The sequence below is a fragment of the Brachyhypopomus gauderio genome, chromosome 8, assembly GCF_052324685.1.
Source record: "Brachyhypopomus gauderio isolate BG-103 chromosome 8, BGAUD_0.2, whole genome shotgun sequence".
Lineage (NCBI taxonomy): Eukaryota > Metazoa > Chordata > Actinopteri > Gymnotiformes > Hypopomidae > Brachyhypopomus > Brachyhypopomus gauderio.
In genome coordinates, this window is record NC_135218.1 from 2,137,501 (window position 1) to 2,151,610 (window position 14,110).

The 14,110-nt window shown below is 47.3% G+C and overlaps 1 protein-coding gene across 23 annotated transcripts in view; it reads left to right on the top strand.

Annotated features, from left to right (window-relative positions):
* ptprt (protein tyrosine phosphatase receptor type T) overlaps nt 1-14,110 on the top strand; it is a 326,972-nt gene that overhangs the window by 95,534 nt on the left and 217,328 nt on the right. For all 23 annotated transcript variants that reach the window (XM_077013789.1, XM_077013772.1, XM_077013775.1 and 20 more), the window contains 4 exons: nt 2,715-2,986; nt 4,788-4,869; nt 4,978-5,093; nt 13,662-13,836. In XM_077013789.1, the coding sequence (XP_076869904.1) occupies nt 2,715-2,986; nt 4,788-4,869; nt 4,978-5,093; nt 13,662-13,836 (645 nt within the window). The remainder of the gene's footprint in view (nt 1-2,714; nt 2,987-4,787; nt 4,870-4,977; nt 5,094-13,661; nt 13,837-14,110) is intronic.

Here is a 14,110-nt window from a genome sequence, read left to right on the forward strand (position 1 = left end):
ATAAGCAGTATCAAATTGTATGATTTGTGCTGAACAGCTGTGTTCATGATGGGTAGGGCAGGGTTATGTATGAAACAGTCACCCATAGGTATAGGCCTGTGACTGAAAATGTCTTTATTGAACAGGCTCTGGTTGTGTGTTTGTAAGGCCTCTTTTGGGCAGCTGCTTTTTATCAGCCTAAATTGCCCCTGTTTTCAAAGGGACCCTTTGGACTTCAGTGCATGTACACTGGCGGTCGTCAAAGATGAAGCGGCCCGGGCACGTGGGAATCTGTGGCACTCCCAGACATAAAAAGCAGCAGGCCTACAAGAAGTGTGAATATGAAATGCAATCAAGGGCGTTTACTGCACCTGTTTAGGGGCATAACCCAGATCAGATTAGTGTGTGCAATTGATTGGCCTCACTCTTTGGCTCAAGGCTAGCCGTGATTGATAGATGCATTGTGCGTTGTTGTGTCTTTGACAATATGCATGATGGATAGGGTGATAGTGCCGTGTCTACCTCAGCTCTCCGATGAATCACCAGAAGCAATTTATCACTGTCGTGTTAAAAGGTGTCAGGCAAAAAAAAAAAGGGGGGGGTGGGGTGTTGAAGAGTGGTGTGATGGCAGAGCAGTCTGTGTGTGTGTGTCTCTGTTCCCTCTCACCTCACAGATCCAGCAGCTGTTGCCTGCGTAGATTAAACTACTCCAATCAACGATGGAAACAAGGGCAGTGACATAATTCAGCATATTAAAAAAGCAAATTAATCGATGGCCTTAATTGACACTGACTACATGCCGATAATTCCAGCCTTGTTGAGTTGGGATTACTGTGTGTGTGACCCAGCATATGTTAATATCAGGGTGCCTAAGAAGCAGTTGGTCTTGTGTGCAATGGACGGCTATCCAAAACCAAATTTATAAAAATCCCACTTGTCAATGAGCCACTACATGGCTGAGGTCTGCCGTTCAATTAAACATATCCAGAAAGTTTTGTTTATGAAAGAAGTTTGTAATTAAATTTGTGAGATAATTCAAACTGTAGCCTGTGAGCTACTGGCAGGTAATTCCTGCTATAACAAAAGCAACAGCCAAATAGTTGACCAAATTTATAATTTAGCCAATAATTCAAATTTTTTAAGTTATGAATATGTCTGTGTTCAAACAGACAAGCTACATAACACAGAGGAAGTGTGACGCGCGGGCAGGGCGAAGGACGAGACGCAATCCTTGGCTTTGGCGACAGAACGTCACTTTTATTTCCACACAGAAAGTGCTTAAAGCGCACGTAAAACATGTAACAGACACGGGCAACATGTAGACTCAGACAACGACGAGCACAGGACACTGCGCGAGCGCACATTAAATAGACAAACCACATAAACCCCACGTGATTACGAGACGAGCCACAGGTGAGACGAATCAGCACAAGACGTAACTGCACCCACAGAGATCCACAGACGCAGACGAGTAGACGTAGACGACGTAAACACACGCCCAAAAGGGAGGGGCCGGGGTCCTCAACGTAACAGGAAGAAATGTACCTCACCTAAATAAAGTTATGTACAGAGGCACAGTGTGGACTGCATGGTAATTGACTTTTATGGATGTTTAAACATTGCCACAGTACCAAGTTAGTTTAGAGGATTTCGAGGTTGACCACTTACCAAACATCAAGAAATTTATTAGAAGAGTTTAAGAGCCCAATATGGTAATATGTACTTGATAAACCTCTCCTCTATATTATGACATTCATTGTTCAACATATATTCTGCGGTAAAACAAGGCTAAGTGTGGCAGTAATAATATATTCTCATAATTAAATACCAGTTTTGGTTCTATGACATAAAGAATGTGTTATGAAATGTTTCTTAGATGCAAGATGATAACAGCAATTGTTGTCTTTTGGGGTCATTGATTATTTCATTCAAAGTTCATCGAACCCACAGTTACCACCACGGAGCTAGCCTGTAATCTCAGTCATCACAAGAAGACCTGCAAAACTGATCTAAGATCATTAGAAAGGCACAGACATAAAGACAAGCAGAAGTCAAGCACCCTCTGTTAAAGTTGAGAACCACAACCACAATTGCTAATGAATGTAATATTTCAGTGACTGAGTTGCAGTATGTGTAATTAATTACTGCCATTTATCACAAATTGGCACCTTTGAGCTACCAGTAATTACAAGCCTTAATCATCTAATTGCTACTCATTTAAGAAATTGAATTATTGTCACCATATGTAAGGAGAAATGTTAGATTTTTTCCTTTTATGTCTTACTCGTTCCCCTTCTATCTGTCTCCCTAATCTCTGTCTTACTATCTGTATCTTTCCGCTGTGCTACTATATCGTTTCCCGTAATAGCACGGCCAGTGTTCTTGCATAGCCATAAAATGGCATATTGTCTCATAAAATTTGAATAAAATGGATGTAAAGCTGTCTCCAGAAATCGTTTCATGCTGTTTGTAGTCTTCAGCTCACATTTGTTCTCATAGCAGGCAGTTAATGCTACAGGTCCTATTCCTTTATAACATACTTGATCTCCTGGAGTTTGTCCTGTAACGCTGGGATGTATTCTATTCTGTTCTTGTCTATTCTTTACTGCTCGCCATGTCTAAAAAGACACTGTTTACCTGATTTATCAACTCTGTCTTACCTCAGAGTTAACTCAACTGCACAACATTCACCATTCTCATAGTCTCTCTGTGTCTGTGTGCGCATGTTGTTTCAGGTTCCTTCATGATGGTGAACTCGTCGGGCCGCGCTTCAGGCCAGAAGGCTCACCTCTTACTCCCGACTCTCAAAGAGAACGACACGCACTGTATCGACTTCCATTATTCTCTGTCCAGCCGAGAGGGCCGCAGCCCCGGAGCCCTGAATGTCTACATCAAGGTGGATGGCGGCCCTCAGGGAAACCCCATCTGGAACGCGTCTGCCCCGGTCACTGAGGGATGGGCCAAAGCTGAGCTGGCCATCAGCACTTTCTGGCCCAACTCCTACCAGGTGAAATGAATCCTCCTGCCTGAGAGCTATCACAGCACTGCATTCAGTCAGTTCTCACTTTATTTGAGGGTCTTGGGGATTTCATTTTGTATGCTATTTGAAGTCCAGTGCTTGCAAGTAGGACTAGTTCCACCCAGATGTATAAAGGTTGAACTTAGACTGGAAGGGTTACTTTAAGAAGTTACATCTAGTATAGTATCTAGTATATATATGTTGGACTGAACAGAAGAGGGCCATAGCAATCCCAATGATAGCATCTTCTGTCTTTTTTCTGAAGGTTTTATCTGAAGACCAAATTGACTGTTAAATATTGGGTTTAATAGCTCTGGAAGAGTACTCTCCGTGGGATCATAAACTATGTAGTAAAAAAGAAGACTGCTATGGGTTTGCACATAACTGGCCAATTTTGACAAACTCATGTATGGTTTAATTTATACGTGAATCCTGTAATTTCCATCAAACCTGGTTGGTTTAAAAAAGAATTTCTCTGCAGCACTGGTGGTTATGTTGGAGTGTGTTTACATCAGAACACAATGATTTGGGTTCATTGTTAAATCTGTAGTTTTCTCAAGCAAGCCGCATGTGATGGAAAACGGCCCTCGAGAAAGCAAAATAACAAATCCTCCTTTTTGATATTTGGGTTTGGGAAAACAGCAGTTATGTAACAAGTGGCTGTGATGGGCGAGTGGACAGTGTCAGGTGGGGTGGGCAGTGTCAGGTGGGGTGGGCAGTGTCAGGTGGGGTGGACAGTGTCAGGTGGGGTGGGCAGTGTCAGGTGGGGTGGGCAGTGTCAGGTGGGGTGGGCAGTGTCAGGTGGGGTGGGCAGCCTCCCCCTTGTCTGGCACCGTTTGGCTGTCTTCTCTGCAGCTCAACACTGTGTGTGATGGCCACAGGACGTGAACATAAGCAATTAGCACTTGATAACACTGAATGGAGTTGTGGATTTAATCTCCCTCCCACTCCTAAAGACTGATCAGTGGGAGAAGTGGGCCCTCGGGGGAAGCCAGGGACTCAATTTGGAGCCGTGGCCAGGATCTGGCTCTCCTGCCTCAGCATGTGCCAGCTCAGAGTTCAGGGCACTCGCTGGACCACACGCATCTCCACCACATGGGCCAGGCAGGATGGTGAGCCGTTTCTGCCAAACCCATATGCTGGGAGCAAGAGGGAAGAAAACGGCATTGTGTGTGTTTTCATGACATTGGGTTGAAACTCGGTAATAAAACGTGAAGCAGCAGTGGACGGGTGTGTTGGGCCGTGTTCAAACCCACAGTGGACGGGTGCCAGTGTGTTGGGCCGTGTTCACACCCACAGTGTTGTCACTGGTTTGGAGATATAGGGAACAGCATTCGGGCAGCTTCTTTACCCTGGTGCTTTTACAGAGCGTTTTCTATGTTCTTGACTCTCCTGCGGTTTCATCCAAAATCCTGTTAGGACCCTGTTTCTCAGTTCTGTCCCAGTCCAAGGGCAGCCTACCCCACGCTAATGTGTATTCAGCATCATCTCACTGATGGGCACCACTGAGCTGCTGTATGTATAATACAGCTCACTGTTTCAGTCGTCCTACAGAATATCGCCCTTCCAAGCTTGGTATGTCTTGTCTAGTACCATGCAGTGCGTTTAATTTTAATGAGAAATATCCATGTTCCAGCTGTCAAATTGCACTTGCTTTGCAGAGCCCACAGGGAGATAGCTGAGCTGCCACCTTAAGACACACTGCTCTGCTGCACTTTTTTAAGTTTCAAAATAAAAGCCTCATCCTCTTTCCCACTTCTTATTCTTGCTCTTCTTTGTGCATCTGTAGGTCATATTTGAGGCTATGTCCGTGCAAGGGCACCCTGGATTTATCTCTGTGGATGAGATCCACGTTCTGGCTCACCCCTGCCGTAAGTGCGTGTGTGTATACGGGTGTCAAGAGATTATTTTAAATAAATGTGTCTACCTTTGTTCCTGATGTTCCTGAAGAGTTTGGGAATGTGTTTTAATTCTGACAGGGAAGACGCCCCATTTCCTTCGACTGCAGAATGTTGAGGTGAATGTGGGGCAAAATGCCACATTCCAGTGCATCGCTGGAGGCAAATGGTCACAGGAGGACAAACTGTGGCTTCAGGTGAGTATTACACACACACACACACACACACACACACACACACTGTAGATGTGCTCGAGGACATCTTGATAGGCAAATTAATTAGAAAGCCTTCTATTCTCCATGCTTGACTGCTCATACCTGATCTGATTACTCAGGCTGCAAACTGTGTGTGGGGGTGTGTGGGTTTGTGTGTGTGGGGGTGTGTGGGTTTGTGTGTGTGGGGGTGTGTGGGTTTGTGTGTGGCAGTGGTGGACGAAGTACACCAATTATGTACTTGAGTAAAAGTACAGTTACGTTGCATTGAATATTACTCAAGTAAAACTAAAAGTATTCACCTCAATTTTTTACTTGAGTAGAAGTACAAAAGTATCTGCCTTCAAAAATACTTAAGTATTAAAAGTAAAAGTAAAAACCTTTTTTTTCTTAGCGTCACATCAAAACCCCTAGGCCTACTCGATCAACAGGTGTTCATTTCCAAACTTTATCCATATTAATAATTCACACTAGAAAGGTAGACAAGTAGACAAACCGTTTAATATGAAAACATAATTCACCACCAAACAGAACAATAATTTCGAACTGGCCACTTCAGTCCTAGCTTGGGGGACTTTTTCTGAGGTTCTACGTTGTCCACCACATGGCGGGACAGGGAAGCTAGAAGCTCTAGCACCTAGAACTAGAACTGTGTGCAGCCCTACCAACTGAACTCATAATATTAAACTTGGCCGAATAATTAATATAATAATAATCAGGGTTGCCAACTCTCACGCAATGAGCGTGAGACACACGCATTGACTGTCTTTACCAGAGACCGTCTTCACTCGCACTTTACTTCACATACATTCGATTTCTCACACTGAAAAAAAATCTAGTTTATTTACCTCTGATCTACATCTATGATTCAATGAGTTACTAGTTCGCTCGGGCACCAACCACCGGCGATCGATTGCGATATAATACTTAATTTGTGTCCAACAATTTACACTCGCTTGGCCAAATTTGCATGTTTGTGTCCCCGGCTTTAACGTTTGATGTGGGAGTTTCCTGTGTTAAACTGGCGCTTAGCATCTCCACAGATTACAATTTAGGTACTAGCACACTGCTTTGGATAAAAGCATCTGTTAAATGTAGTGTACTTCAATGTGATATAATTAACCGGGGTATATAAACCTACTAATCTAATGGTGAACTTACTTCGATGTGTTTTTTCAAGTTTGACGGAGAGTTCATAAATGATGACAGTGATGTGTTCTTCGGAATGCAGAGGAGGAACACGAATAATTTTTCTTTTCGAGGAACTCAAACATTTCTAAATAAATGGCTAAATAAGGCCAGGGGTGTTGGGGGAAGACATCTGTTGCAGCCATGTCAGATACTCCATTTAGCGTACAAATCTTAATCTCTTACTGAGCGCTGATTGGTTATAGTCTGTGACATGGTACACTTTTACCTTTCGGTATTTTATTAAACGTTGATTTCAAAATGAAAAAGGAACGAGATGTTTCTGTAAATGTAACGAAGTGAAAAGTAAAAATTTTCGCTTTGAAATGTAGTGAAGTGAAAGTATAAAGTCTTACCAAATAAAAGTACTTGAGTAAAGTACAGATACATGGAAATGTTACTTAAGTACAGTAACGAATTACATTTACTTAGTTACTGTCCACCACTGGTGTGTGGGGGGTGTGGGTTTGTGTGTGTGGGGGGTTTGTGTGTGTGGGGGGTATGTGTGTGTGGGGGTATGTGGGTTTGTGTGTGTGGGTTTGTGTGTGTGGGGGGTATGTGGGTTTGTGTATGCGGGGGGTTTGTGTGTGTGGGGGGTATGTGGGTTTGTGTGTGTGGGTTTGTGTGTGTGGGGGGTATGTGGGTTTGTGTGTGTGGGGGGTATGTGGGTTTGTGTATGCGGGGGGTTTGTGTGTGTGGGGGGTATGTGGGTTTGTGTATGCGGGGGGTTTGTGTGTGTGGGGGGTATGTGGGTTTGTGTGTGTGGGTTTGTGTGTGTGTGGGGTATGTGTATTTGTGTGTGTGGGGGTGTGTGGGTTTGTGTGTGTGTGGAGTGTGGGTTTGTGTATGTGGGGGGTGTGGGCTTGTGTGAGGGTGTGTGGGGTATGTAGGTTTGTGTGTACAAGGTGTGTGGGTTTGTATGTGTGGGGTATGTGTGGAAAGTGTGCGTGGGGTGGGTTTATGTGTGTGGGTTCTGTGGGTTGTGTGTGTGGGTTTGTGTGTGTGTGGGGTACGTGGGTTTGTGTGGGGGTGTGGGTATGTGTGTGGGGTGTATGTGTGGTCTGGGGGTTTGTGTAGGGGGTGTGTGGATTTTTGTGTGTGGGTTATGTGGGTTTGTGTGTGTGCAGGTTGTGTGGGTTTGTGGGTGTGGGGTTGGGTTGGGTGTGGGGTATGTGTGGAATGTGTGTGTGGGTTTGTGTGTGGGGGTATGAGTGGAATGTGTGTGTGGGGTTGGGTTGGGTGTATGGGTTTGTGTGGGGGGTATGTGTGAAATGTATGTGTGTGTTAGGTTGGGTGTGTGGGTTTGTGTGTGGGGGTATGAGTGGAATGTGTGTGTGGGGTTGGGTGTATGGGTTTGTATGGGGGGTATGTGTGGAATGTATGTGTGTGTTGGGTTGGGTGTGTGGGTTTGTGTGGGGGGGTATGTGTGGAATGTGTGTGTGTGTGTTGGGTTGGTTGTGTGGGTTTGTGTGGGGGGGTATGTTTGGAATGTATGTGTGTGTTGGGTTGGTTGTGTGGGTTTGTGTGAGGGGGTATGTTTGGAATGTGTGTGTGTTGGGTTAGGTGTGTGGGTTTGTGTGGGGGGTATGTGTGGAATGTGTGTGTGTGTTGGGTTGGGTGTATGGGTTTGTGTGGGGGTATTTGTGGAATGTGTGTGTTGGGTTGGTTGTGTGGGTTTGTGTGAGGGGGTATGTTTGGAATGTGTGTGTGTGTTGGGTTGGGTGTATGGGTTTGTGTGGGGGTATGTGTGGAATGTGTGTGTGTGTTGGGTTGGTTGTGTGGGTTTGTGTGAGGGGGTATGTTTGGAATGTGTGTGTGTGTTGGGTTGGGTGTATGGGTTTGTGTGGGGGTATGTGTGGAATGTGTGTGTGTGTGTTGGGTTGGTTGTGTGGGGGGTATGTGTGGAATGTGTGTGTGTGTTGGGTTGGGTGTATGGGTTTGTGTGGGGGTATGTGTGGAATGTGTGTGTGTGTTGGGTTGGTTGTGTGGGTTTATGTGAGGGGGTATGTTTGGAATGTGTGTGTGTTGGGTTGGTTGTGTGGGTTTGTGTGGGGGGGTATGTGTGGAATGTGTGTGTGTGGTGGGTTGGTTGTGTGGGTTTGTGTGGGGGGGTATGTGTGGAATGTGTGTGTGTGTTGGGTTGGGTGTGTGGGTTTGTGTGGGGGGTATGTGTGGAATGTGTGTGTGTGTTGGGTTGGGTGTATGGGTTTGTGTGGGGGTATGTGTGGAATGTGTGTGTGTGTGTTGGGTTGGTTGTGTGGGTTTATGTGAGGGGGTATGTTTGGAATGTGTGTGTGTGTTGGGTTGGTTGTGTGGGTTTGTGTGGGGGGGTATGTGTGGAATGTGTGTGTGTGTTGGGTTGGGTGTGTGGGTTTGTGTGGGGGGTATGTGTGGAATGTGTGTGTGTTGGGTTGGGTGTGTGGGTTTGTGTGGGGGGTATGTGTGGAATGTGTGTGTGTGTGTTGGGTTGGGTGTGTGGGTTTGTGTGGGGGGTATGTGTGGAATGTGTGTGTGTTGGGTTGGGTGTGTGGGTTTGTGTGGGGGGGTATGTGTGGAATGTGTGTTGGGTTGGGTGTGTGGGTTTGTGTGAAGGGGTATGCGTGGAATGTGTGTGTGTGTTGGGTTGGTTGTGTGGGTTTGTGTGGGGGGTATGTTTGGAATGTGTGTGTGTTGGGTTGGGTGTGTGGGTTTGTGTGGGGGGTATGTGTGGAATGTGTGTGTGTTGGGTGTGTGGGTTTGTGTGGGGGGGTATGTGTGGAATGTGTGTGTGTGTTGGGTTGGGTGTGTGGGTTTGTGTGGGGGGGTATGTGTGGAATGTGTGTGTGTGTTGGGTTGGTTGTGTGGGTTTGTGTGGGGGGGTATGTTTGGAATGTGTGTGTGTGTGTTGAGTTGGGTGTGTGGGTTTGTGTGGGGGGGTATGTGTGGAATGTATGTGTGTGTTGGGTTGGTTGTGTGGGTTTGTGTGAGGGGGTATGTTTGGAATGTGTGTGTGTGTTGGGTTGGGTGTGTGGGTTTGTGTGAGGGGATATGTGTGGAATGTGTGTGTGTGTGTTGGGTTGGGTGTGTGGGTTTGTGTGAGGGGGTATGTGTGGAATGTGTGTGTGTGTTGGGTTGGTTGTGTGGGTTTATGTGAGGGGGTATGTTTGGAATGTGTGTGTGTGTTGGGTTGGTTGTGTGGGTTTGTGTGGGGGGGTATGTGTGGAATGTGTGTGTGTGTTGGGTTGGGTGTGTGGGTTTGTGTGGGGGGTATGTGTGGAATGTGTGTGTGTGTTGGGTTGGGTGTGTGGGTTTGTGTGGGGGGGTATGTGTGGAATGTGTGTGTGTGTTGGGTTGGGTGTGTGGGTTTGTGTGGGGGGTATGTGTGGAATGTGTGTGTGTTGGGTTGGGTGTGTGGGTTTGTGTGGGGGGGTATGTGTGGAATGTGTGTTGGGTTGGGTGTGTGGGTTTGTGTGAAGGGGTATGCGTGGAATGTGTGTGTGTGTTGGGTTGGTTGTGTGGGTTTGTGTGGGGGGTATGTTTGGAATGTGTGTGTGTTGGGTTGGGTGTGTGGGTTTGTGTGGGGGGTATGTGTGGAATGTGTGTGTGTGTTGGGTTGGGTGTGTGGGTTTGTGTGGGGGGTATGTGTGGAATGTGTGTGTGTGTTGGGTTGGGTGTGTGGGTTTGTGTGGGGGGGTATGTGTGGAATGTGTGTGTGTGTTGGGTTGGGTGTGTGGGTTTGTGTGGGGGGTATGTGTGGAATGTGTGTGTGTTGGGTTGGGTGTGTGGGTTTGTGTGGGGGGGTATGTGTGGAATGTGTGTTGGGTTGGGTGTGTGGGTTTGTGTGAAGGGGTATGCGTGGAATGTGTGTGTGTGTTGGGTTGGTTGTGTGGGTTTGTGTGGGGGGTATGTTTGGAATGTGTGTGTGTTGGGTTGGGTGTGTGGGTTTGTGTGGGGGGTATGTGTGGAATGTGTGTGTGTGTTGGGTTGGGTGTGTGGGTTTGTGTGGGGGGTATGTGTGGAATGTGTGTGTGTGTTGGGTTGGGTGTGTGGGTTTGTGTGAGGGGATATGTGTGGAATGTGTGTGTGTTGGGTTGGGTGTGTGGGTTTGTGTGAGGGGGTATGTGTGGAATGTGTGTGTGTGTTGGGTTGGTTGTGTGGGTTTGTGTGAGGGGGTATGTTTGGAATGTGTGTGTGTGTTGGGTTGGGTGTATGGGTTTGTGTGGGGGTATGTGTGGAATGTGTGTGTGTGTTGGGTTGGTTGTGTGGGTTTGTGTGAGGGGGTATGTTTGGAATGTGTGTGTGTGTTGGGTTGGGTGTATGGGTTTGTGTGGGGGTATGTGTGGAATGTGTGTGTGTGTTGGGTTGGTTGTGTGGGGGGTATGTGTGGAATGTGTGTGTGTGTTGGGTTGGGTGTATGGGTTTGTGTGGGGGTATGTGTGGAATGTGTGTGTGTGTTGGGTTGGTTGTGTGGGTTTATGTGAGGGGGTATGTTTGGAATGTGTGTGTGTTGGGTTGGTTGTGTGGGTTTGTGTGGGGGGGTATGTGTGGAATGTGTGTGTGTGGTGGGTTGGTTGTGTGGGTTTGTGTGGGGGGGTATGTGTGGAATGTGTGTGTGTGTTGGGTTGGGTGTGTGGGTTTGTGTGGGGGGTATGTGTGGAATGTGTGTGTGTGTTGGGTTGGGTGTATGGGTTTGTGTGGGGGTATGTGTGGAATGTGTGTGTGTGTTGGGTTGGTTGTGTGGGTTTATGTGAGGGGGTATGTTTGGAATGTGTGTGTGTGTTGGGTTGGTTGTGTGGGTTTGTGTGGGGGGGTATGTGTGGAATGTGTGTGTGTGTTGGGTTGGGTGTGTGGGTTTGTGTGGGGGGTATGTGTGGAATGTGTGTGTGTTGGGTTGGGTGTGTGGGTTTGTGTGGGGGGTATGTGTGGAATGTGTGTGTGTGTTGGGTTGGGTGTGTGGGTTTGTGTGGGGGGTATGTGTGGAATGTGTGTGTGTTGGGTTGGGTGTGTGGGTTTGTGTGGGGGGGGTATGTGTGGAATGTGTGTTGGGTTGGGTGTGTGGGTTTGTGTGAAGGGGTATGCGTGGAATGTGTGTGTGTGTTGGGTTGGTTGTGTGGGTTTGTGTGGGGGGTATGTTTGGAATGTGTGTGTGTTGGGTTGGGTGTGTGGGTTTGTGTGGGGGGTATGTGTGGAATGTGTGTGTGTTGGGTGTGTGGGTTTGTGTGGGGGGGTATGTGTGGAATGTGTGTGTGTGTTGGGTTGGGTGTGTGGGTTTGTGTGGGGGGGTATGTGTGGAATGTGTGTGTGTGTTGGGTTGGTTGTGTGGGTTTGTGTGGGGGGGTATGTTTGGAATGTGTGTGTGTGTGTTGAGTTGGGTGTGTGGGTTTGTGTGGGGGGGTATGTGTGGAATGTGTGTGTGTGTTGGGTTGGTTGTGTGGGTTTGTGTGAGGGGGTATGTTTGGAATGTGTGTGTGTGTTGGGTTGGGTGTGTGGGTTTGTGTGAGGGGATATGTGTGGAATGTGTGTGTGTGTGTTGGGTTGGGTGTGTGGGTTTGTGTGAGGGGGTATGTGTGGAATGTGTGTGTGTGTTGGGTTGGTTGTGTGGGTTTATGTGAGGGGGTATGTTTGGAATGTGTGTGTGTGTTGGGTTGGTTGTGTGGGTTTGTGTGGGGGGGTATGTGTGGAATGTGTGTGTGTGTTGGGTTGGGTGTGTGGGTTTGTGTGGGGGGTATGTGTGGAATGTGTGTGTGTGTTGGGTTGGGTGTGTGGGTTTGTGTGGGGGGGTATGTGTGGAATGTGTGTGTGTGTTGGGTTGGGTGTGTGGGTTTGTGTGGGGGGTATGTGTGGAATGTGTGTGTGTTGGGTTGGGTGTGTGGGTTTGTGTGGGGGGGTATGTGTGGAATGTGTGTTGGGTTGGGTGTGTGGGTTTGTGTGAAGGGGTATGCGTGGAATGTGTGTGTGTGTTGGGTTGGTTGTGTGGGTTTGTGTGGGGGGTATGTTTGGAATGTGTGTGTGTTGGGTTGGGTGTGTGGGTTTGTGTGGGGGGTATGTGTGGAATGTGTGTGTGTGTTGGGTTGGGTGTGTGGGTTTGTGTGGGGGGTATGTGTGGAATGTGTGTGTGTGTTGGGTTGGGTGTGTGGGTTTGTGTGGGGGGGTATGTGTGGAATGTGTGTGTGTGTTGGGTTGGGTGTGTGGGTTTGTGTGGGGGGTATGTGTGGAATGTGTGTGTGTTGGGTTGGGTGTGTGGGTTTGTGTGGGGGGGTATGTGTGGAATGTGTGTTGGGTTGGGTGTGTGGGTTTGTGTGAAGGGGTATGCGTGGAATGTGTGTGTGTGTTGGGTTGGTTGTGTGGGTTTGTGTGGGGGGTATGTTTGGAATGTGTGTGTGTTGGGTTGGGTGTGTGGGTTTGTGTGGGGGGTATGTGTGGAATGTGTGTGTGTGTTGGGTTGGGTGTGTGGGTTTGTGTGGGGGGTATGTGTGGAATGTGTGTGTGTGTTGGGTTGGGTGTGTGGGTTTGTGTGAGGGGATATGTGTGGAATGTGTGTGTGTTGGGTTGGGTGTGTGGGTTTGTGTGAGGGGGTATGTGTGGAATGTGTGTGTGTGTTGGGTTGGGTGTGTGGGTTTGTGTGGGGGGTATGTGTGGAATGTATGTGTGTGTTGAATTGGGTGTGTGGGTTTGTGTGAGGGGGTATGTTTGGAATGTATGTGTGTGTTGGGTTGGGTGTGTGGGTTTGTGTGAGGGGGTATGTTTGGAATGTATGTGTGTGTTGGGTTGGGTGTGTGGGTTTGTGTGAGGGGGTATGTTTGGAATGTATGTGTGTGTTGGGTTGGGTGTGTGGGTTTGTGTTTGCCCCTGACTCACTCTAATTGTATTGGAAAGTTTTGGCCCTACAGCCCTAGGAAAAAGTACTTGCCGAAAGTAAATTACCTGTGGATTTTTGTCACTTTGAGATTTCTAATTCATTTGATATGTGTGTGTAAGACAGATAGAGAGAGAAAGAGAGAGAAAGAGAGCTGTAAACCATTGGTTGAAATTACATTTTCCCTTTACAGAAGCCATAAGATTGCCATCAGCAAAGCAAAGATAAAATGTGTATATATGTGTGTGAAGTCTTGTGTAATCTAATGAGTGTGTTTGGGAGTTCTGTCTGATGCAACTGGTGCAGTTCTGTCTTACAAAATCATGGGAAAAAATGATGTACGTGTATGTGTACATGTATGTATACATGTATGTCGAAAGATGTCTTAGCTACCTCTTTACCTGTCTTCCTTATAACTAGCGTCCTGCACAAAAGTAACACTATGGTCATTCTGAGCAGAGTGTTTTTAATATTTACCAATTGTTGCTGATTTGTGCTTGGGTGTGTGTGTGTGTGTGTCACTCCTGTAGCAGTGGAATGGGAAAGACACCTCTCTGATGTTGACACGCTCGGTGAACCAGAGGCGGTTCTCTGCCACGGTACGCGTGGCCGACACGTCCCAGCGTGGCACCAGCCGGTACCGCTGTGTCATCCGCTCTGATGGCGGCTCGGGAGTCTCCAATTACGCTGAGCTTAGTGTGAAAGGTATAATGCTCCTGTCCACTCTAAACACATACACCCGCGTTTACACACACTAAATATTGTGATTCCAGCTGCGCTGTGTCAGCTCGACCAAACACGTGCAGACACACACACACACACACACACACACACACACACACACACACACACACACACACACACACACACACACTGGCACTTATGCACACTCATAGATACAAGTGTGTCCATGTCCAAAACCAGACCATTAGTGACTGTACCACACTGACACCAGCATGACTCCTTCAGAATCATTATC